This window comes from Bidens hawaiensis, unplaced genomic scaffold (genome assembly GCF_021521415.1).
Source record: "Bidens hawaiensis isolate Kalapana, Puna unplaced genomic scaffold, B.hawaiensis_p1.1 tig00001511_1, whole genome shotgun sequence".
Taxonomy (NCBI): domain Eukaryota; kingdom Viridiplantae; phylum Streptophyta; class Magnoliopsida; order Asterales; family Asteraceae; genus Bidens; species Bidens hawaiensis.
Genome location: NW_027491085.1, coordinates 1825099 through 1841045, shown reverse-complemented (window position 1 = coordinate 1841045; position 15947 = coordinate 1825099). Strand labels below are relative to the sequence as shown.

The window sequence follows — 15947 nt, the reverse complement described above, 5'->3', positions numbered from 1 at the left end:
ACCTTAATTAAACATGTTTACAGCCGACCTGATCGTATTGTACCAATTGCTGAAAGGTTTGGCATGGATGCTGGAGCTGTGCTCGATAATGTAATGAATCTTATTCTTTATAATAAATATATTATATTGCATGTTTGTATGTTAACCAATCGCATCATTAGATAATATATGCACGCGCCTACACATACGAGCACCAATACAATCTCCTCCTTGGGTTGGCTACAAAGATGTCTGAAGAACCTTTTAGACTACTGGTGTGTGTTTAAATTTAATCACATTATTTTATGATTTATTAATTTAATCAAATTATTTGTATATTTCCCAGATTGTTGATTCTGTCATTGCTTTGTTCCGTGTGGACTTCACTGGACGAGGAGAACTTGCTGATCGGCAGGTATTTATGATTTTCTAATATTGTTATATTCATGTTCAAAAGTGACATCATTCATACATCATCATTTACAGCAAAAGCTGGCTCAAATGCTCTCTCGTTTGACCAAGATTGCTGAAGAATTCAATGTAGCAATGTATATGACAAATCAAGGTTCTACTTAATTCACTAATAAACATGGAAACTGAAAACATTATAACATTTAAGTATGTAATTATAAAGATCTTAAATGGTGAATTTGTTAAATGTTTGTTGCAGTGATAGCCGATCCAGGTGGCGGGGTGTACATATCAGATCCAAAGAAACCAGCAGGCGGTCATGTTCTTGCTCATGCAGCCACTGTGAGATTAATGTTTAGAAAGGGTAAAGGCGAACAGCGTGTCTGCAAGGTTTTTGATTCACCAAATCTACCAGAATCTGAAGCTATATCCTTACAATTATGTTACTAATTTTTAATTTTTGTGATCTATTTTACAATCTTATTCTTTCTTTAAAAGATGGTTAAATAAATGTGGGGAAAAAGCGTTTGTGTTCTTGACAAAAAACACATATTTCAGATAACACCAGGAGGAATTGCAGATGCAAAAGACTGAAGTTGCTGCATTGGTACATGCTTAGTCCTAACATGTTTATGTTTATGTTTTATATTTCACTAGGCTATATACCCGTGTGTTACACGGGTTGAGAAAATAAAACAACAAAGATTATTCACATATTAAGCTTTCTATAAACTAAAACAAAAAAAATAATATAGATTCTCAAATGAGTTTATCTAGTGCTTTTCATGATACAACATACAATACCACATACCAAATCTTGTAGATTGACTAACAAATGTCAAAACAATTTATAACTAATCTGCAGTCAATTAATTTAATTTATCAAACACCCTGCGTGAATCACATATACCTACTGTTGTAAATTAGATATCAAAAACATTCAAATAACAATAATCTAAATCTCAAAATGGTTCAAAATTCAATTCATAAGCAATTTGGATGACTAAACCTAAAAGTACACATTTGGTGATTTTTAACATGTTCCCCGTTTATCTAACAATGATCTAAATCAAATTAAATGTGGCTGCAAATTTCTAACACATTCTACAAATCTATTAACTCAGGTCTTGATCCAAGATTTGACCACCTCCATATAACCACTTCAGCTTCAAAAGGACTCATTATTTGAATTATTGACTTTCTTCCATCATTGTTGACCAAGTCTTCAACATCCATTGGTACATGCTTAGTCCTAACATGTTTATGTTTATGTTTTATATTTCATTTCCAGTTGCCTACACATTACTGTCTTAGTTGTGAAGGTTTGTTTTCTCATGATAAAACGTGTTGATATCTTACCGGTTTATATACAAGTTGGTCAATTTAGGTTATGATTATTTCTAACGTGACGAGATAACACCAGTGAAAATGAGTTGAGCAGGTTACAAGTCATTTATAATTGCTAAAACAGTATAGTGTTATAAATTTATAATCATATTTAACTCTCACTTACAGTTGGCTGAGTTCAGCCTGAGTTGACTCGACACCTTTAAATTTAAATTTAACTCAGTTACACACTGTCGCTATTGCCTTTGAAGCATGAAATGTTTTATAAGTCTATTACTAGAATATCGAGGTCCAAATAATTAGTTAGTTAGCTGACATAAATTACGAGAGTAAAACCATGTGACATATTTGTGAAAGTTGGTTTATTACCTGGTGTTAACTATGCTAACACCAACAGCATATCATTCTTTTTAGCACACCTCAACAAAGAAAATAAACAAACACAGGGTCCATCTCCCTTTATCTATCACCATAATAATAAGAAAAAAAAGTTAAAACACGACCCGTTCTCAGTAATGTTGGGACCAGTTAGCAGCACTCCCGACTCTTGGCATTCCAGACTCTTTCTTTGAACCAGAATCCACTTTAAAGTTTGCACCACACATCTCTCCTGAACTGTCCACTCTAGGTACCGCCTTCAGTTCATTCAACGGATGCTCAAAGCTCCTTAACCCACCAGATGATGTGAAAAAGCATCCTGTATTATTATTGTTATCATCACTATTAGTGTTATAAAAATTTAACCTCACACTTCATGTCATATATTTGACCACTCATTGTCAAAAATTGGAGCATGTGGCAATTTTGACCCGTTTATGTACCAACGGGTCAATGTAAGTTATGTAAGTTTCTAACATGCAAAGTCGGTTGAGCGGGTTAAAAGTCATTTGAACAATGTAGTGTGATCCAAATATTTAGCCCAAATGTACAATAAAAAAAGATTTAGACCCAAATTCATTATTTTGGAGCATTTTCTTAAACCCAAACCAAAAACCGAAAAACAGAAACAGAACGGTTTCCAAAAACCAAGTTTTCATTTTTTAGTTCGGTTCGTGCCCAAAACCAACCCATTATCCATTGACCCAAACTACTACTGCCAGACTGCCAGTTACCAGTTTTACACCCAAAAAGCCAACTTATAAACTGATCGAGTTGTGTTGACCAGACCGAATAAAATGTAAATAATAGAAAAGTCAAACCTTTTGGAAAGGGTGCAAAGGATTTCCCACATCCCTTCTTAACAGTGTCCACGTCATCAGAGAGCACCAAATGCCCCTCTGAATCAGCCCCCCAAAAGAAAGGCACACTGCCATCAGCATCCTGTGTTGCAAGAAAAAGCAAATTATAAGCTAAAATTTTATATTATTAAAAAAAAGGTAAAGATAAACTAATGTGAAATTAATACTTACAGCAGCTATGAAAGTGGACTTTGTAGTGCTGTCATAGAGAATAAAAGCAAATTTTCCTTGTAGGTCTCTCATGACTTGGTCTGCAGGGTAAGGACCACGGTCCCTTAAAGTTCTATAAGCCTCGATAACAATTGTTACTTCGTTTGCGGTCTTGTTTAGCCCATATTGCTGTTTTAACGGTGCCACATTTTCTACGTGACCTTGGAATAAGCAGAATATGTCGTCCACAACAGCAAACAATCTACCAAAAAGTTAAAGCATTAGTCAAACAAACGCTTATTCACATGGTTATAACTTCTACTTATATATTTATTCATAAAAAACGAACCGTAATAACCGAACCCATATAAAAACAGACAGGTTGGTATTATGTTTTTCAAAAAAACTGATTTTTTTCGTTCGGTTTTGAATGTAACTAAAACTGAAACCAAATTTATGGATTTTTGATTTTAATTTTGAATTTTAAGTATTTTAAGTAATTTGTAAGAATTTTATAAATTGTTTTACCCAAATATTTTGGCCCAAATGTATAATAATAAACATTTTGGTCCCACTTCATTATTTTGGGCAAAAATTTGTTTCGGGCTAAAATTTCTCAAGCCCAAACAGTAAAATCGAAAATCAAAACCAAACGATTTTCAAAAGTCAAAAACTTTTGAACCCAAAACCAACGCAAACCAACCCACGCATATCATTACACTCATATTCGACCCGATCCAACAAATTTAATCCCAACTAAAATTGACTTTTTAAGTACATTTCACAAAATAGAAACAGTACATGAAAGTTGACAAAATAGAAGAGTTGGTAACCAATAGAAAAGATATTTGGGTCTAAGTTAAACAACAAACATTTATTTGTCCATTTGTTAGATAATGTTAGATACTTAGCTTTAGATATGATTAAAAAATAAATACTACCTATTTATAGATCATGATCAAAACTAGTACCAAATCACAAATAATTAGGGGTTTTATTTTAGCAATCCCATCTTCAAATCTTAAATCAAAGTAAAACAAGATCAGATTCGAATCATATTCCCAAAAAAGAACCTAATTCATACCAATCCACTGCTTAAAAAAACAACTAATCTATAAGATAATAATAAAACAATATTCCCAACCAGATCTACAAAACATTACCTAGGTAACAAAGGGTTTTGCTTATCAACAGAGTAGGAGATAAGACCAGACTGTCCGAGATTAATGGTAACTGCAGACGGATGGATAGAAGCAAAGTGTCGAGCTAGACCAGCATCTTTGAGAGCATTGATTGATGGGTCCTGTTGTGGGGTTTGTAGACCCTCAGGGATCTTGGCTACGGTGTTGTCGAACACTGCCAACATGTTTGGTTTGTTGTTTGATTGGTTTGGTTTATGGTTTGGTTTTTGTTTTGTTTGATGAATGAGAGAGAGCTGAAGAAACTCGGATGATATGGTCAAATGGGGTGGTGGTATTGGACTCGTATTTAAGGTGTGTGGGATTGGTTTGGATTTTGGATAATGAATGATTTACACGTATTACTGACGCGATAGAATCAATTCATATTTTATTGCTAAAATACAAAATAATCAGATTACAAATTTCTAGAATTAACAAGACTTTTTTTTTTTGTTTTTGGTTTGTAGTCACGGAAAATGATGGATGTGTCTACTTTTTCAAGATATTTATAATTAACTTTCCCCTAATAAAGGAGCTTAACTCTTTAGAACTTGGTTATGAGCCGAGATCGGGCTTTATATATAGCGCTTGACCGTGGACGTGCGGTCGAGACGGAGCTATATCTTATACTACTAGTGTCGACTTTGTATCATGATATCTTCATATATGATATAAGAGAAAATAAAAAACTTTTTACAAAATCAAGAAAAAATAGTGTGTAATTCAATTTGTATATTGTTAGAATCATGCAATCCCTCGATTTTTGCCAAGATATTTCTTATTTGCTCTAGCGATTTTAATGTGTGTATATTTTTTCTATTCATTTTTAATATTTTCACACACTTGATTTTGTCATATAAAATGAATTTTGTGTATAAACATGTTTACGTAGTTCTTTGCGTAGAGTTGTGACAGTTATTTAATGAAGTGGTTGAGTGTATACATTTACATCTTACACATGTTGCGTTTGAATGCTGATTATTCTACACTCTTGTAATTTGTTACTGACTATTGCGCCCTTTGTTTTTGAACTTACAACTTCTATATATAGGCTATGTATATAAAGTAAATATAGTTCATATATTTCCATTAATATATATGAGTCCATAAGCAACAATATTTTGATAGCCTAAATCTAAGCAACTATTTTTTCAACAGGCAAATCTCATCTATTTAGTAGAACATAAAACCATGATTTTTAGGTGTTTAAAAGACTTTTCTTTATCACTGGGTCATCAACCACACGAAAAAACCAAACCAACTAGAAGAACTGATTATTATTATTATTATTATTATTATTATTATTATTATTTGATTTATGATATTTATTTGATAAAAAAATGTTGTTTTTTATGTGTAAAAACTTAATATAATTTTTAATATTTTCACTTCCCCGTTTAAAAGTTTAAATTTCACCTACGATAAAAAAGGATTATCTTGTTAGAGGAACAATGACGACATAATAAATGGTTAAATGTGTTTGTGAGTTTCACTTAAAAGTTAAAAAAGTTAAGAGAAAAAAAAGTGAAAAGGATGGAAATGATAATACTTTTAACTAATGCAAGGTGTGCGTTTATCCAATATATTTCTTAAACCCTCAAAGATTTGAAGCATATAAATATTTGATTTTCTAATTTTAATATTAATAAAATATATGAAAGACATGGTGGGTTACATATATCACGACAGTCAAACATAATCTCTTAAATCAAGCAAGGATTTTCAATACCATAAATCAAGGTCCTTCTAACTGATACACGATCATCGTAAATACTAATGAATAACGTATAATGTTTTTAAAGAATATTTATCCAATAATATTTATTTTAAATATAGTTTTACGATTACACATTTTAATTTTGTTAAATTATTTTGTGTAGTTACTTCATACTTGGCTGATATCCTATTAGAAACAATAAGTCAGGCATTTAAGACTTTTTATGTATCGAGGGGTGCATAGAGCAGAGACACTACATACATTTGGGTATGGATTTGTGGTCGGTGTTTAAGTGAACACCAACCAATCCCTGTTGATACCGTGTCATAAATTTATTGATCTAGAATTGTGTTGCCGATGATCCATGTTGAGGTTCATCATTGCAAAGCATATATATCACCCGCTTTTTTGTTATATACAAGTATTATATCAATCAGTCCAAGTTTTTTTTGGTATTAGTAATGTAGCCATGCCCAACATGTCATGAGTAGTTATGACCCCATATTCTATTAATGCAACCTTAAATGACTTAGTTTTGATATTAGAATAGGGTCAATGACATAACTTATTTGTCCACTTACCTGTCATTTCGATGTAACGGTTAATGAAGACATCACAAGTTTGTAAAAAAAGTTGCAAAGGAAAAATGATTGGGCGAGGTACATCCCACTATCACTAGTGGTGCACAAATCGGGTTTTTCAAATAATCGTGTATTGGAAAATCGGGCATTAGCAATACCAGGGTCCGGGTATTGTCTCTAAAAACCATACCCTATGTATTGGGTTCAGGTCAGGTATAAAACCAAGTATTCTAAAACCGGGTATTTGAATACCCTATTTATGAGTATTGAAAAAACCTTATTTTCAGGTTTTTTCTGCTTATATATATATTTTTTCTTTTTTTTCGGGTATTTTTCTGATATATATTGATTTTTAAGGGGTTGCACACTAGCGCCTTTTAGGATTATTTTTTCGGTATTTTCGGGTAATATTGGGTATGGATCGGGTATTTGAAAAACCCGGTTCCGTGTATTTGTAAAACCCGTTTCAGATATGGAACCGGTTCGGGTATTACAGGGTACAAATCGGATCCGGTTTCGGGTACGAGTTTTGGTACTAAAATGCATACCCTACGGGTACGGGTTTGGGTATTAAAAACCCGGGTATAATAAAAACCGGTTCACGGACATTTTTATTAGGTCCGGTTCCGGTTTTTTTTTGACAAAATTACAAATTTTGTCCTTTAAGAAAGCCAAACTATGGTTCGTGCCCTTTTTTTAGTTTCCTTGCAGGCGGTATCCTTTAAATATTTTTTTCCTACACGTTATGTCCTTTACGCTAACTGGGTTATAAAAACCCAGTTAAATACCCTCACATGAGGTACATGTAAGACATTTTAATCTTTTCAAAACAAACTCATATTAATAATAATAAATTCACATACACAAACACACACATACACCACTCTCTCTACCAAATCTTCTTCACCCATCTCTTCTCTCAACAACAATGGAGGAGTTTACCAAATTTGATACCCTCTTGAATACCTCGACAACAACACTAGCAACCAAAAACCCATTTCTACATTTTACACTTCTCTTTCAAATTAATAATAATCATTTCAAGATCGAAGATCTAAACAATTAATACTAATATTAATATTTTGTGGGTTTTTGATGTTCAAGATCTGAAAAGGATGGTGGGAACATCTAACGGCAGCAGCAGAACACCGATTACATCGCGCCAAGCTTTCCGGGTCGTTAACGGCGGTCAAGATCCGAGTAATTGCCGGGTCGGATTGTGGAGCACCCATGGAGTTTACCAGGGAGAAGTTGATGCCCTCTTGAATACCAAGATCCGACGAACGGCTACGAACCCACAAACCCAGATCCAATTCACGTCGGTAATCGGTTTCCCGTTGAAACCCAGATCGGCCGTTACGATTCCTACGAGTTTGAACCAAATCTCGCCGGATAATATAACGCCGACGAGTTCGATAGTTTGTCCGAGGTGTACGGCCAGGTTTTGGTTGGATTTGAATTTGGATTGAGGAATGGGGAGATGGTGGATTTTAGGAACTGGGTTTTGGTTTGATTTGAATTTGGGATGATGAAAATTTGCAGGTAAGTGGATTTTAGGGTTTGGGATGATGAAAATTTGCAGGTAGGTGGATTTGCAGGTTTTGGGATTGGTGGTAGGTTTTGGGGTTTTGTAAGTTATAAATTTGAAGGTTCAGACGAAAAGACAAAAATGCCCGCCTCACGTGAGGGTATTTAACTGAGTTTTTCTAACCCAGTTAGCGTAAAGGACATAACGTGTAAGAAAAAAATATTTAAAGGATATCGTCTGCAAGGAAATTAAAAAAGGACACTAACCGTAATTTAGTTTTTTTTAAAGGACAAAATTTGTAATTGCTTTTTTCTTTTTCCACCTCTAACTATCATACCGGTCCAATACCCACAAATCTTTAACAAAATACAGGTCATGGTTTAGGGTTTATGTATAACCCATAACCCATTGATTTCTCAATTCAATTCCTGCACTAAAAATAAACTCAAACCAAGCTAAATGATACACTTTGAGTACACTAAAGGCGATTTCTAGGGTTTCTGCGATTTATATAAAACAATTGCGTATTAATTCACAGCCTGCTGTTCATCCAACCTAAGGTATGATATATTTCAATTGCTTCTTTAATTAATTATCGATGATTGCTATCATTTGATCTACTTACACTAACAATTTAAGTTATTTACTTGTAAATTGTTTGTAGATATCATCATCATGTTTAAACAAGCATGTTCTGTGTCATCTATTATGCTCGGATGTGAGAAGGCCAAATTATGTATACATGCTATTGCCAGACATATTCACACTGTTCCGGTATCTCATCCGATTTTATCTTTTCTCTTTGTTAGAAATTACAAACAATGTTAATTGTAGGTTTTGTATTATTTCAATAATAATGCATCTTTTGCTTCAAATAGATTATAAGTATACTTTGGGCGATTATTGACTCGTTAGTGGGCTTGTAAACAGACCAATCGAACACGAACGTGCATGTTCGTGTTAGTTTGTTTAACCTTAAATTAAAACATGAACATATACGGACAGAGTTTTCTTCTTCGTGTTTGTTGATTAGGAAAGCGTAGGTGTTCATGTTCGTTCGTTCGGTTCATGAACGTAAACGAACAAACATAGCTGACCAAAAACCAATTAAAAGTAAAGGTGAACGAACATCAATCTGTGGTGCCTAATAAGCTAATAAAACTAAACTTAAGTGACATTCATGGTTCTCAATAGCGAAGATAGAATAGCGTAGCGTACAGGCAGGTTAGCGTTAAGCGGTCTGTAGCGACATAATAGCGGCGTGAAATAGCAACCATCTGCTATTTATTTATTTTATTTTATTAGCTATGTTGGTGGTATTTATTGATTATAAGCGCTATTTTGGTGGACTACTATAATGTAATACATTTAAAAAAGTTTCTAATACCTTTTCGCTAAACATCAAATAGCGCTTGCTATTTCATCGCTATCATTACATAGCCTATGGGTAGGTTGCCGCTATGACCGCTATGATTGCATGATATTTTAATTACATAAAACTAGACAATATTGTAATGGGCATATAAATATTAGAAAAGTATAAAAACAAACGTAAACGATCTTGAACAAACCTAAACTAAAAAACATAGACAAAAGAATTTAAAATAAATGAACGCTAATGAACATATATGAACTAACGAGACATGTGTTCTTGTTTGTTCTTTAACTGAATGAACACACATTGAACATAAACAAACTTTTTACCGATTGGTTCACGAACAGTTCACTGAATATTCGGTTAGTATACTTGCCTACTCGTCAGAGATAAAGCCTAACTCAAATCGACCCGTAAAGTTAGGAATATTAGCTTGTAATCTTTTTTAATCACACAAACAGTAACAAAGGACTGATCTGCAGGCACGTTCTGGACCAAGAAGCTTTTTTGGAGTAGAAGATTTCTTGGATGATGATAATAGTCGTCCATATACTTACCAAAGGGAAAAGAAATCAAAGAATCCAAACAAACACATATCATTTAAACAACGAACAATAGCTTATATGGAGCCATTCACACTGGATGTTTTCATCTCAAAACGGTTCGTTTCAGCTTCACTTACTCACAGGGTGACAAGCAAACAAGTTGCAGTTGCTGGAACAAACTCAAAAGATATTAAAGCTGCACTTAAGTCTCGGTCTGATATTCCCGCTTGTTTGGCTATTGGGAAGATATTGTCTGACCGGGCTCGAGAAGCCGATGTGTATACAGCTTCTTATACCCCTAGAGAAAGGGATAAGTTTGAAGGTAAAATTAGAGCGGTTGTTCAATCGCTTATTGATGATGGTATTGATGTTAAGATTTATCTTGATTAAGTTAGATCATGTTGGAATGGTTGTGTGTGTTGAGTTTGACTTGTAGGACTGGGGATTTTAATTTGAGGTTTAAATGATTGTGTTACATGATATGTTGTTACTTGTTAGATGTAGTGCTCTCTGGTTTTTATTTTGTTCAATTGATTTATACTGTTTTCAATGATGGCTGTGGCGATGGTGGGCCCTAATGTTAGTATAGTTATTTTAGTTGAGATTACACAATTTAGAAAACATGAACATCATAATCATCACCCCTGAATCAACTTCTGCCCTAAGGCATAACAGATCACTAAAAGTCCAGCAAATGTGGTGTTAATCACACTTTCATTCAGCTACAAAGTTAATTAGTAAACAAATCTAAACCTAATTCAGTTTAAAAGTCGCGGGTTTCTAAAATTTGTGGTGGTGGTGGTGGTGATAATTGCGGAGACGAAAGCGACATTGGTGAGGTGATGGTGGCGGTGGGATGTCAATGGCGGGCGTTTAGTTTTATTATTATTTAGTTATAAAATATGCTAGTAACGCATTCCATTAATTCACATGTATAATACGAATGCTTGGTTAGACAGTTTAATTCAAAATTTGGAGTTAATTACATGGATAGTCATCGTGGTATATTTGTATTTACGGAATTTGATTCTTTTCAGAAAATAACAAGAATTCCATTTTCCTTCTAGTTCATCAATCGGAAATCAAGACCGAATGGTCCATGCCTGACCTTGTTCGGGCAGTAAATGGATGGTAATATATCTATTTCTATTCTATATCATAATATGTATGAGAACTTACAATTTCATCCACCATTGTCAGTAGCGAGTAATACATTTGGCCTTTATGGTTTTTCTTTTTCAACTCACTATAGGTATAGTATTCTATGGTTAGCATGACTCAAGTATTGTTTTTGTGGTTTTATTTGAAAACACCGTGTACATCGTCAATCAAAGTTTTATATTGTATCTTTACTTCTTTAGTACCATACTATATTACTATTACTATACCATCTTTGTTTGTGTAATTACTAATTAGCCCAACATAATTACACCATTTTGTATGTGTGCAGCCCAAAAACCCATAATTGTAGAAATGTAGTAAACAATCCAGCAGCCCAACTAAGGCTGGTAGCCTGGCTTGTACCGACACTCACCCCGAGCCGAGGTGGCAGTTGGCGAGGTCTATGAGACTGCATGCAATTTTGAGTCTGATATCGTATTTACAAAGAAACTTAAAATTTTATAAGAAAAAGAAAATGTCAAAAAAGTCGAATACTAAATATTTCAATTAAGGACTTTACATCTTTCATTGCTATATGTTAGTCAAAGTGACGGATGACAAGGCAGTGGCTGACGGAACACAAGGAAATTGTCTTACTTTCGCATTTCAAATGACGAAAGTCTTGATAATCGTCCAGCTCAGCCGACACAAACTGACACACTCTGCAATCATTCTAAAATTCGTCATTTAAAATAATGAATCACATGAAAACCTTTAATTTTGTTTCCCCTCCCAGAATCCATTTCACTCCAATATTTTATTTTGTCATTTCGAAATAAATTTCTACACAAAAGTGAAAAGAAAAAACTTATTTTAAGTTTACTTTAAACCCATGTCGATTGTCGAGTATTTATATATTTATTATTATTATTATTAATCTACATCAACAGCTTTGAAAATGACGTGCCATCAAGACGACGTCGTTATACCACCGCATAACCTTTATAGTCTATATAACATATCAATCCGTCCTACGATTCCTCCACCGACCAAACACAAGACACAAATGTCGTTGATGGCGTATGTTGAAAAACACGTGATTCTCACGCTCCTCCTCTTTTCAATCTTCTGCATCGATCAAGCAGTCAAGTGCGACGACGGTAACTTCTTGTTCACAAATTAATTTCATGTTTTAATCTCAAGTAGTAATCACCATTGCTTGCTTGCTTTTTTTTTTTTTAAATCATGTTCGGTTAATTTAACAACTGTCTGAATATATGATCTAGCTGCCTTAGCTAAGTTTTCTAGTAGTGCAGTTAATGATTTCTAGCATGAAGATGAGTTTATTCGAGTGATTAATGTTACATGTGGATTTAGATCTGATTGGTTGGGGTTGGTAATTAATTTGTTTATTATAACCAGAGTTAGATCTTTGAATGTGGTCATAATCAGAGTTAGATTGTAACGATACAATGAAGATTAACATGAACCGGGTATTAGAAAAACACGATTTGTGCACCTCTAGGCCATCCATCGAGGGAAAACAGACAATACTGGTGGTACATGGGGCCGAATGTTACTGAATAATCAGAATTAGATTAGCGTTTAATTAACATTGCATAGATAAGGTAGGTAACAGATTGAAATCAATATATGTTGTTTCCATTGATTATTAGGAGATGGTTTCATGTTTAAAGATTGTTGATAGTCGATACAAGCTTTAATCTTTTGCGGCAACTGTTAGGTTTCACGGGCTTGAAAAGTTTACTTGATCGGTTCCTTAAAGACTATCATACAATTAACAAAACATTATGTAGCCACCAAGATATATTGTAAAACAAAGCCCTTTGTATCCTTCGAACTCTGCATATGTTCTTAGATTACTCAAATAGTTGAAAAATGAACTGGACAACTGCTACACATGATAATTTGAAAATTCGGTTCATTTACTTATGAATGGGATTATTTAGGTTACGTTTCTTTATTGGTATAAAATGGATAAAATCATACAGTTTCGCCAAAAAGGACGCATGTAAAAGTCGACCAAAGTAACTTTTTAACACATGCTACCTCATTCAAAAGATTTGATTATTACTGTAAAAGTAATGTCATTATAATCATATGTAATACATCAAACATTCATAATTGGACTGATCATATATATGAGCATTTGTGCAGGGGTATATATGTCTTTATGTATGTTGGTTGTTATAGAGTTTGTTAGAACCACTTGTATCTATTTTTTTGTATATTGAGACCTCAAAGGAAAAGGATAGATACAAGTGGTTCTAACAAACTCTATAACAACCAATATACATAAAGACATATATACCCCTGCGCAAATGCTCATATATATGATCAGTCTATAACAAGCATAGAGTATATGTGAGTCAACCCAACCCAACACACAAAATTTGGTCAAATTGCATGTTTTAACTTCAACAATTATTACCATTTAATTAACACAACTTTTGGTAACTTTACAGATGCAGAAGACAGCCTTCTTCCCGGAATCAACAGCTACCGAGCAACCCTAAACTTAACAGCTCTAACCGAAAACGACCGAGCCAAATGCCTAGCCGATAAACTCGCCGACCAATTCAAAAAGCAACCATGCACAAACACAACCGGCTCCAACACCGTACCCGGAACCGAACCAGAATTCGCCAATTATCCCGACCTTTTAACCAAATGTCATTTGAACGTCACCACTACCCGAGACGGTGTTGTGCTTCCCGCATGTGTTCCTAATCTTGATTCCACCCTTGTACTTTCCAACTACACGCAGTCCCAATATTCAAAGTACTTAAACGACACCTCATATACTGGTGTTGGGATCGGTGCTGAAGATGACTGGATTGTGGTTGTGTTGACTACAAACACACCCGAAGGCGGGTTTTCTCCTGGTAGTAATGATGTAACTAATTCTGTTTACAAAATCGGTCCTATGTGTTACTCGGTGCTTTTTCTCGTGGCGTTTTTGTCATTCGTGTGGGCTTGATTATAAATCGGTCTACGAGTTGTTTGTATGGATGTTTTTTTTGTTATGTATTAACACGGATATTACTTATGGTGGCATACTTTTGGGGTTTGAGATGTAGTCTGAATATTTGAAATGTTATCTTATTGTTTCTGATTTGGTGTTTTGAGGTTGGAAATTTTCAGATGCAGATGATATTGTAATAACTATTCAAAGTCAAGGTTTCAAATTATATATTTTTTTTTAAAATAAAAACTTATTCTAGAAACACATGAAATCATGAACTTTTATAGCATAATTAGGGTTGTAACTAAACCGAACGAAACAAAGCCTTGTTCATGTTTGTTTAAGGATTTAGAGAACGTAGACACAAGAATGTACACGAAAGGGAAGAAAATAAATTAATGAAACCGAGGTTTTAGAGAATGTCAACGAGTTTTCACAAGGTAAATTCAATATTTCGCATTTGGTTGGTATTTTTTTAATTTCTAATCTTAATTGTTTTTAGAAAAAAAAAGTTAGATGTTTTTTTTAGAAAATCAATGCGTTGGCGATCGAATGAAGATTGAAGAGACGTTGTTTGGAGTATTCAAGTTTTTTGAAAAGTATTAAATTGCTTAGAGTTTGATTAATTGTTTGGATTGTTCCATAATTGTTTGGATTAATGTTGGTTTTTCTATGTTTTGTTTTGATTAACTTAGACAAATAGAAACTGGTAACAAGCTAGGCCGCTAGCCCAATTTCATTATCAAAGAAGAACTTTGCATAAATATTTGGATTAATTTGTTTATTGTTTGATTAACTATTGGATTAATTAGTTTCTTTAGAAAGTGCTAATTTATTTTCATGTGTAGCCCAATTTGGCAATTTCAATATTCTTTGATCTAGTTGAAATGTCCATTTGCAGGCTGCTCAACCCAATTTCGCATAAGGCTTTAAATCTAGTCTAGACTCTAGAGTAAATGGCTTAGCCCAATTGCAAATTACAGCTCACGTAAAGGATTATGTTGATCAAATTCAAGATGTGTCAAACCCGGGTAATAAAGCACCAAATGAAGGCATTAAGTTACTCGCAGAACTCGCGAACTGAACCTGCCAAACCCATCAATCACACCAACTATGGGTCACGTAGTTGATATTATCACTCTCACGGGTCTGGTTCCGATCCAGGTATTAGCTATTAACCAAAACAAGACACTTATTAAAAGTGCAAAAATAATAAAAGATGAAAAATGTAACATTTTGATAGCTACAATTGTTGGGTGTGGAGTCTTTAACAACCAGAGCGGGGGATAATAGAGCATCGGTTATTCTATAGCAAGGGTTATGCTTTGGCTCACTAGACCAAGGCCTAACTTACCAAACCCGAGGTTGTTGGCTCACTAGACAACAGACCAAAGGTTGCTGGCTCACTAAACAAGTTAGAGCAGAGGCTTGCTGACTAGACTTGTTAAGAGTATAGGTTGTTTAAGTAGTAATATGACCAAAGGATGTTTTGAATGTCTAGCGAAGCCCTAGATTTTTCCCCATATAAGTACTCTCTTATTATATCAACAAAGATTGTGGTTGTGTGATTGTGGCTTCCCCTCCCCTTTTGGAGGCAAAGCACCTAATAGAAATTAAGATAAGTAGCCGTGGAGAGTGTATGTAGGTCAGTTTAAACCAAACAACTATAAAACTCTCGCGTTCATTATGTTATTTAAGATTAGTGTGCATGTGGGTGTATTGTGTGTTCGTGTTGATTGAATCATAAAACCCTATGGATCCCCACCAACAACTATTGCTTAAATAGAGAGGTTTTTAATTGTTACATA

At 34.1% G+C, this 15947-nt stretch overlaps 2 protein-coding genes and 1 pseudogene across 2 annotated transcripts; 2 read left to right on the top strand and 1 right to left on the bottom strand.

Annotated features, from left to right (window-relative positions):
* Positions 1–2058: 2058 nt before the first annotated feature.
* LOC143582813 (stem-specific protein TSJT1-like) lies at positions 2059–4584 on the bottom strand. Its single transcript, XM_077065302.1, has 4 exons — positions 4289–4584; positions 3147–3387; positions 2937–3057; positions 2059–2434 (listed from the first exon to the last, which is right to left on the bottom strand). Exons 1-4 carry the CDS (start codon positions 4489–4491, stop codon positions 2247–2249), a joined length of 753 nt encoding a protein of 250 aa, XP_076921417.1. The 5' UTR covers positions 4492–4584; the 3' UTR covers positions 2059–2246.
* A 4029-nt stretch (positions 4585–8613) lies between these two features.
* Positions 8614–10529, top strand: LOC143582802 (uncharacterized). Its single transcript, XM_077065292.1, has 3 exons — positions 8614–8692; positions 8797–8906; positions 9990–10529. Exons 2-3 carry the CDS (start codon positions 8808–8810, stop codon positions 10440–10442), a joined length of 552 nt encoding a protein of 183 aa, XP_076921407.1. The 5' UTR covers positions 8614–8692; positions 8797–8807; the 3' UTR covers positions 10443–10529.
* Positions 10530–12219: 1690 nt separating this feature from the next.
* Positions 12220–14343, top strand: LOC143581674 (putative GPI-anchored protein At3g06035 pseudogene; annotated as a pseudogene).
* The last annotated feature ends 1604 nt before the right edge of the window (positions 14344–15947 follow it).

What these genes read in the sequence shown, in the direction of transcription:
- LOC143582813 (XM_077065302.1), bottom strand. Translation starts at nt 4,491, where the DNA reads ATGTTGGCAGTGTTCGACAACACCGTAGCCAAGATCCCTGAGGGTCTA. An exon ending in CAAAACCCTTTGTTACCTAG is followed by an intron (nt 3,388 to 4,288) that starts GTAATGTTTTGT and finishes ACTTTTTGGTAG; the next exon opens with ATTGTTTGCTGTTGTGGACG. An exon ending in AGTCCACTTTCATAGCTGCT is followed by an intron (nt 3,058 to 3,146) that starts GTAAGTATTAAT and finishes CTTGCAACACAG; the next exon opens with GATGCTGATGGCAGTGTGCC.
- LOC143582802 (XM_077065292.1), top strand. Translation starts at nt 8,808, where the DNA reads ATGTTTAAACAAGCATGTTCTGTGTCATCTATTATGCTCGGATGTGAG. An exon ending in GACATATTCACACTGTTCCG is followed by an intron (nt 8,907 to 9,989) that starts GTATCTCATCCG and finishes ACTGATCTGCAG; the next exon opens with GCACGTTCTGGACCAAGAAG.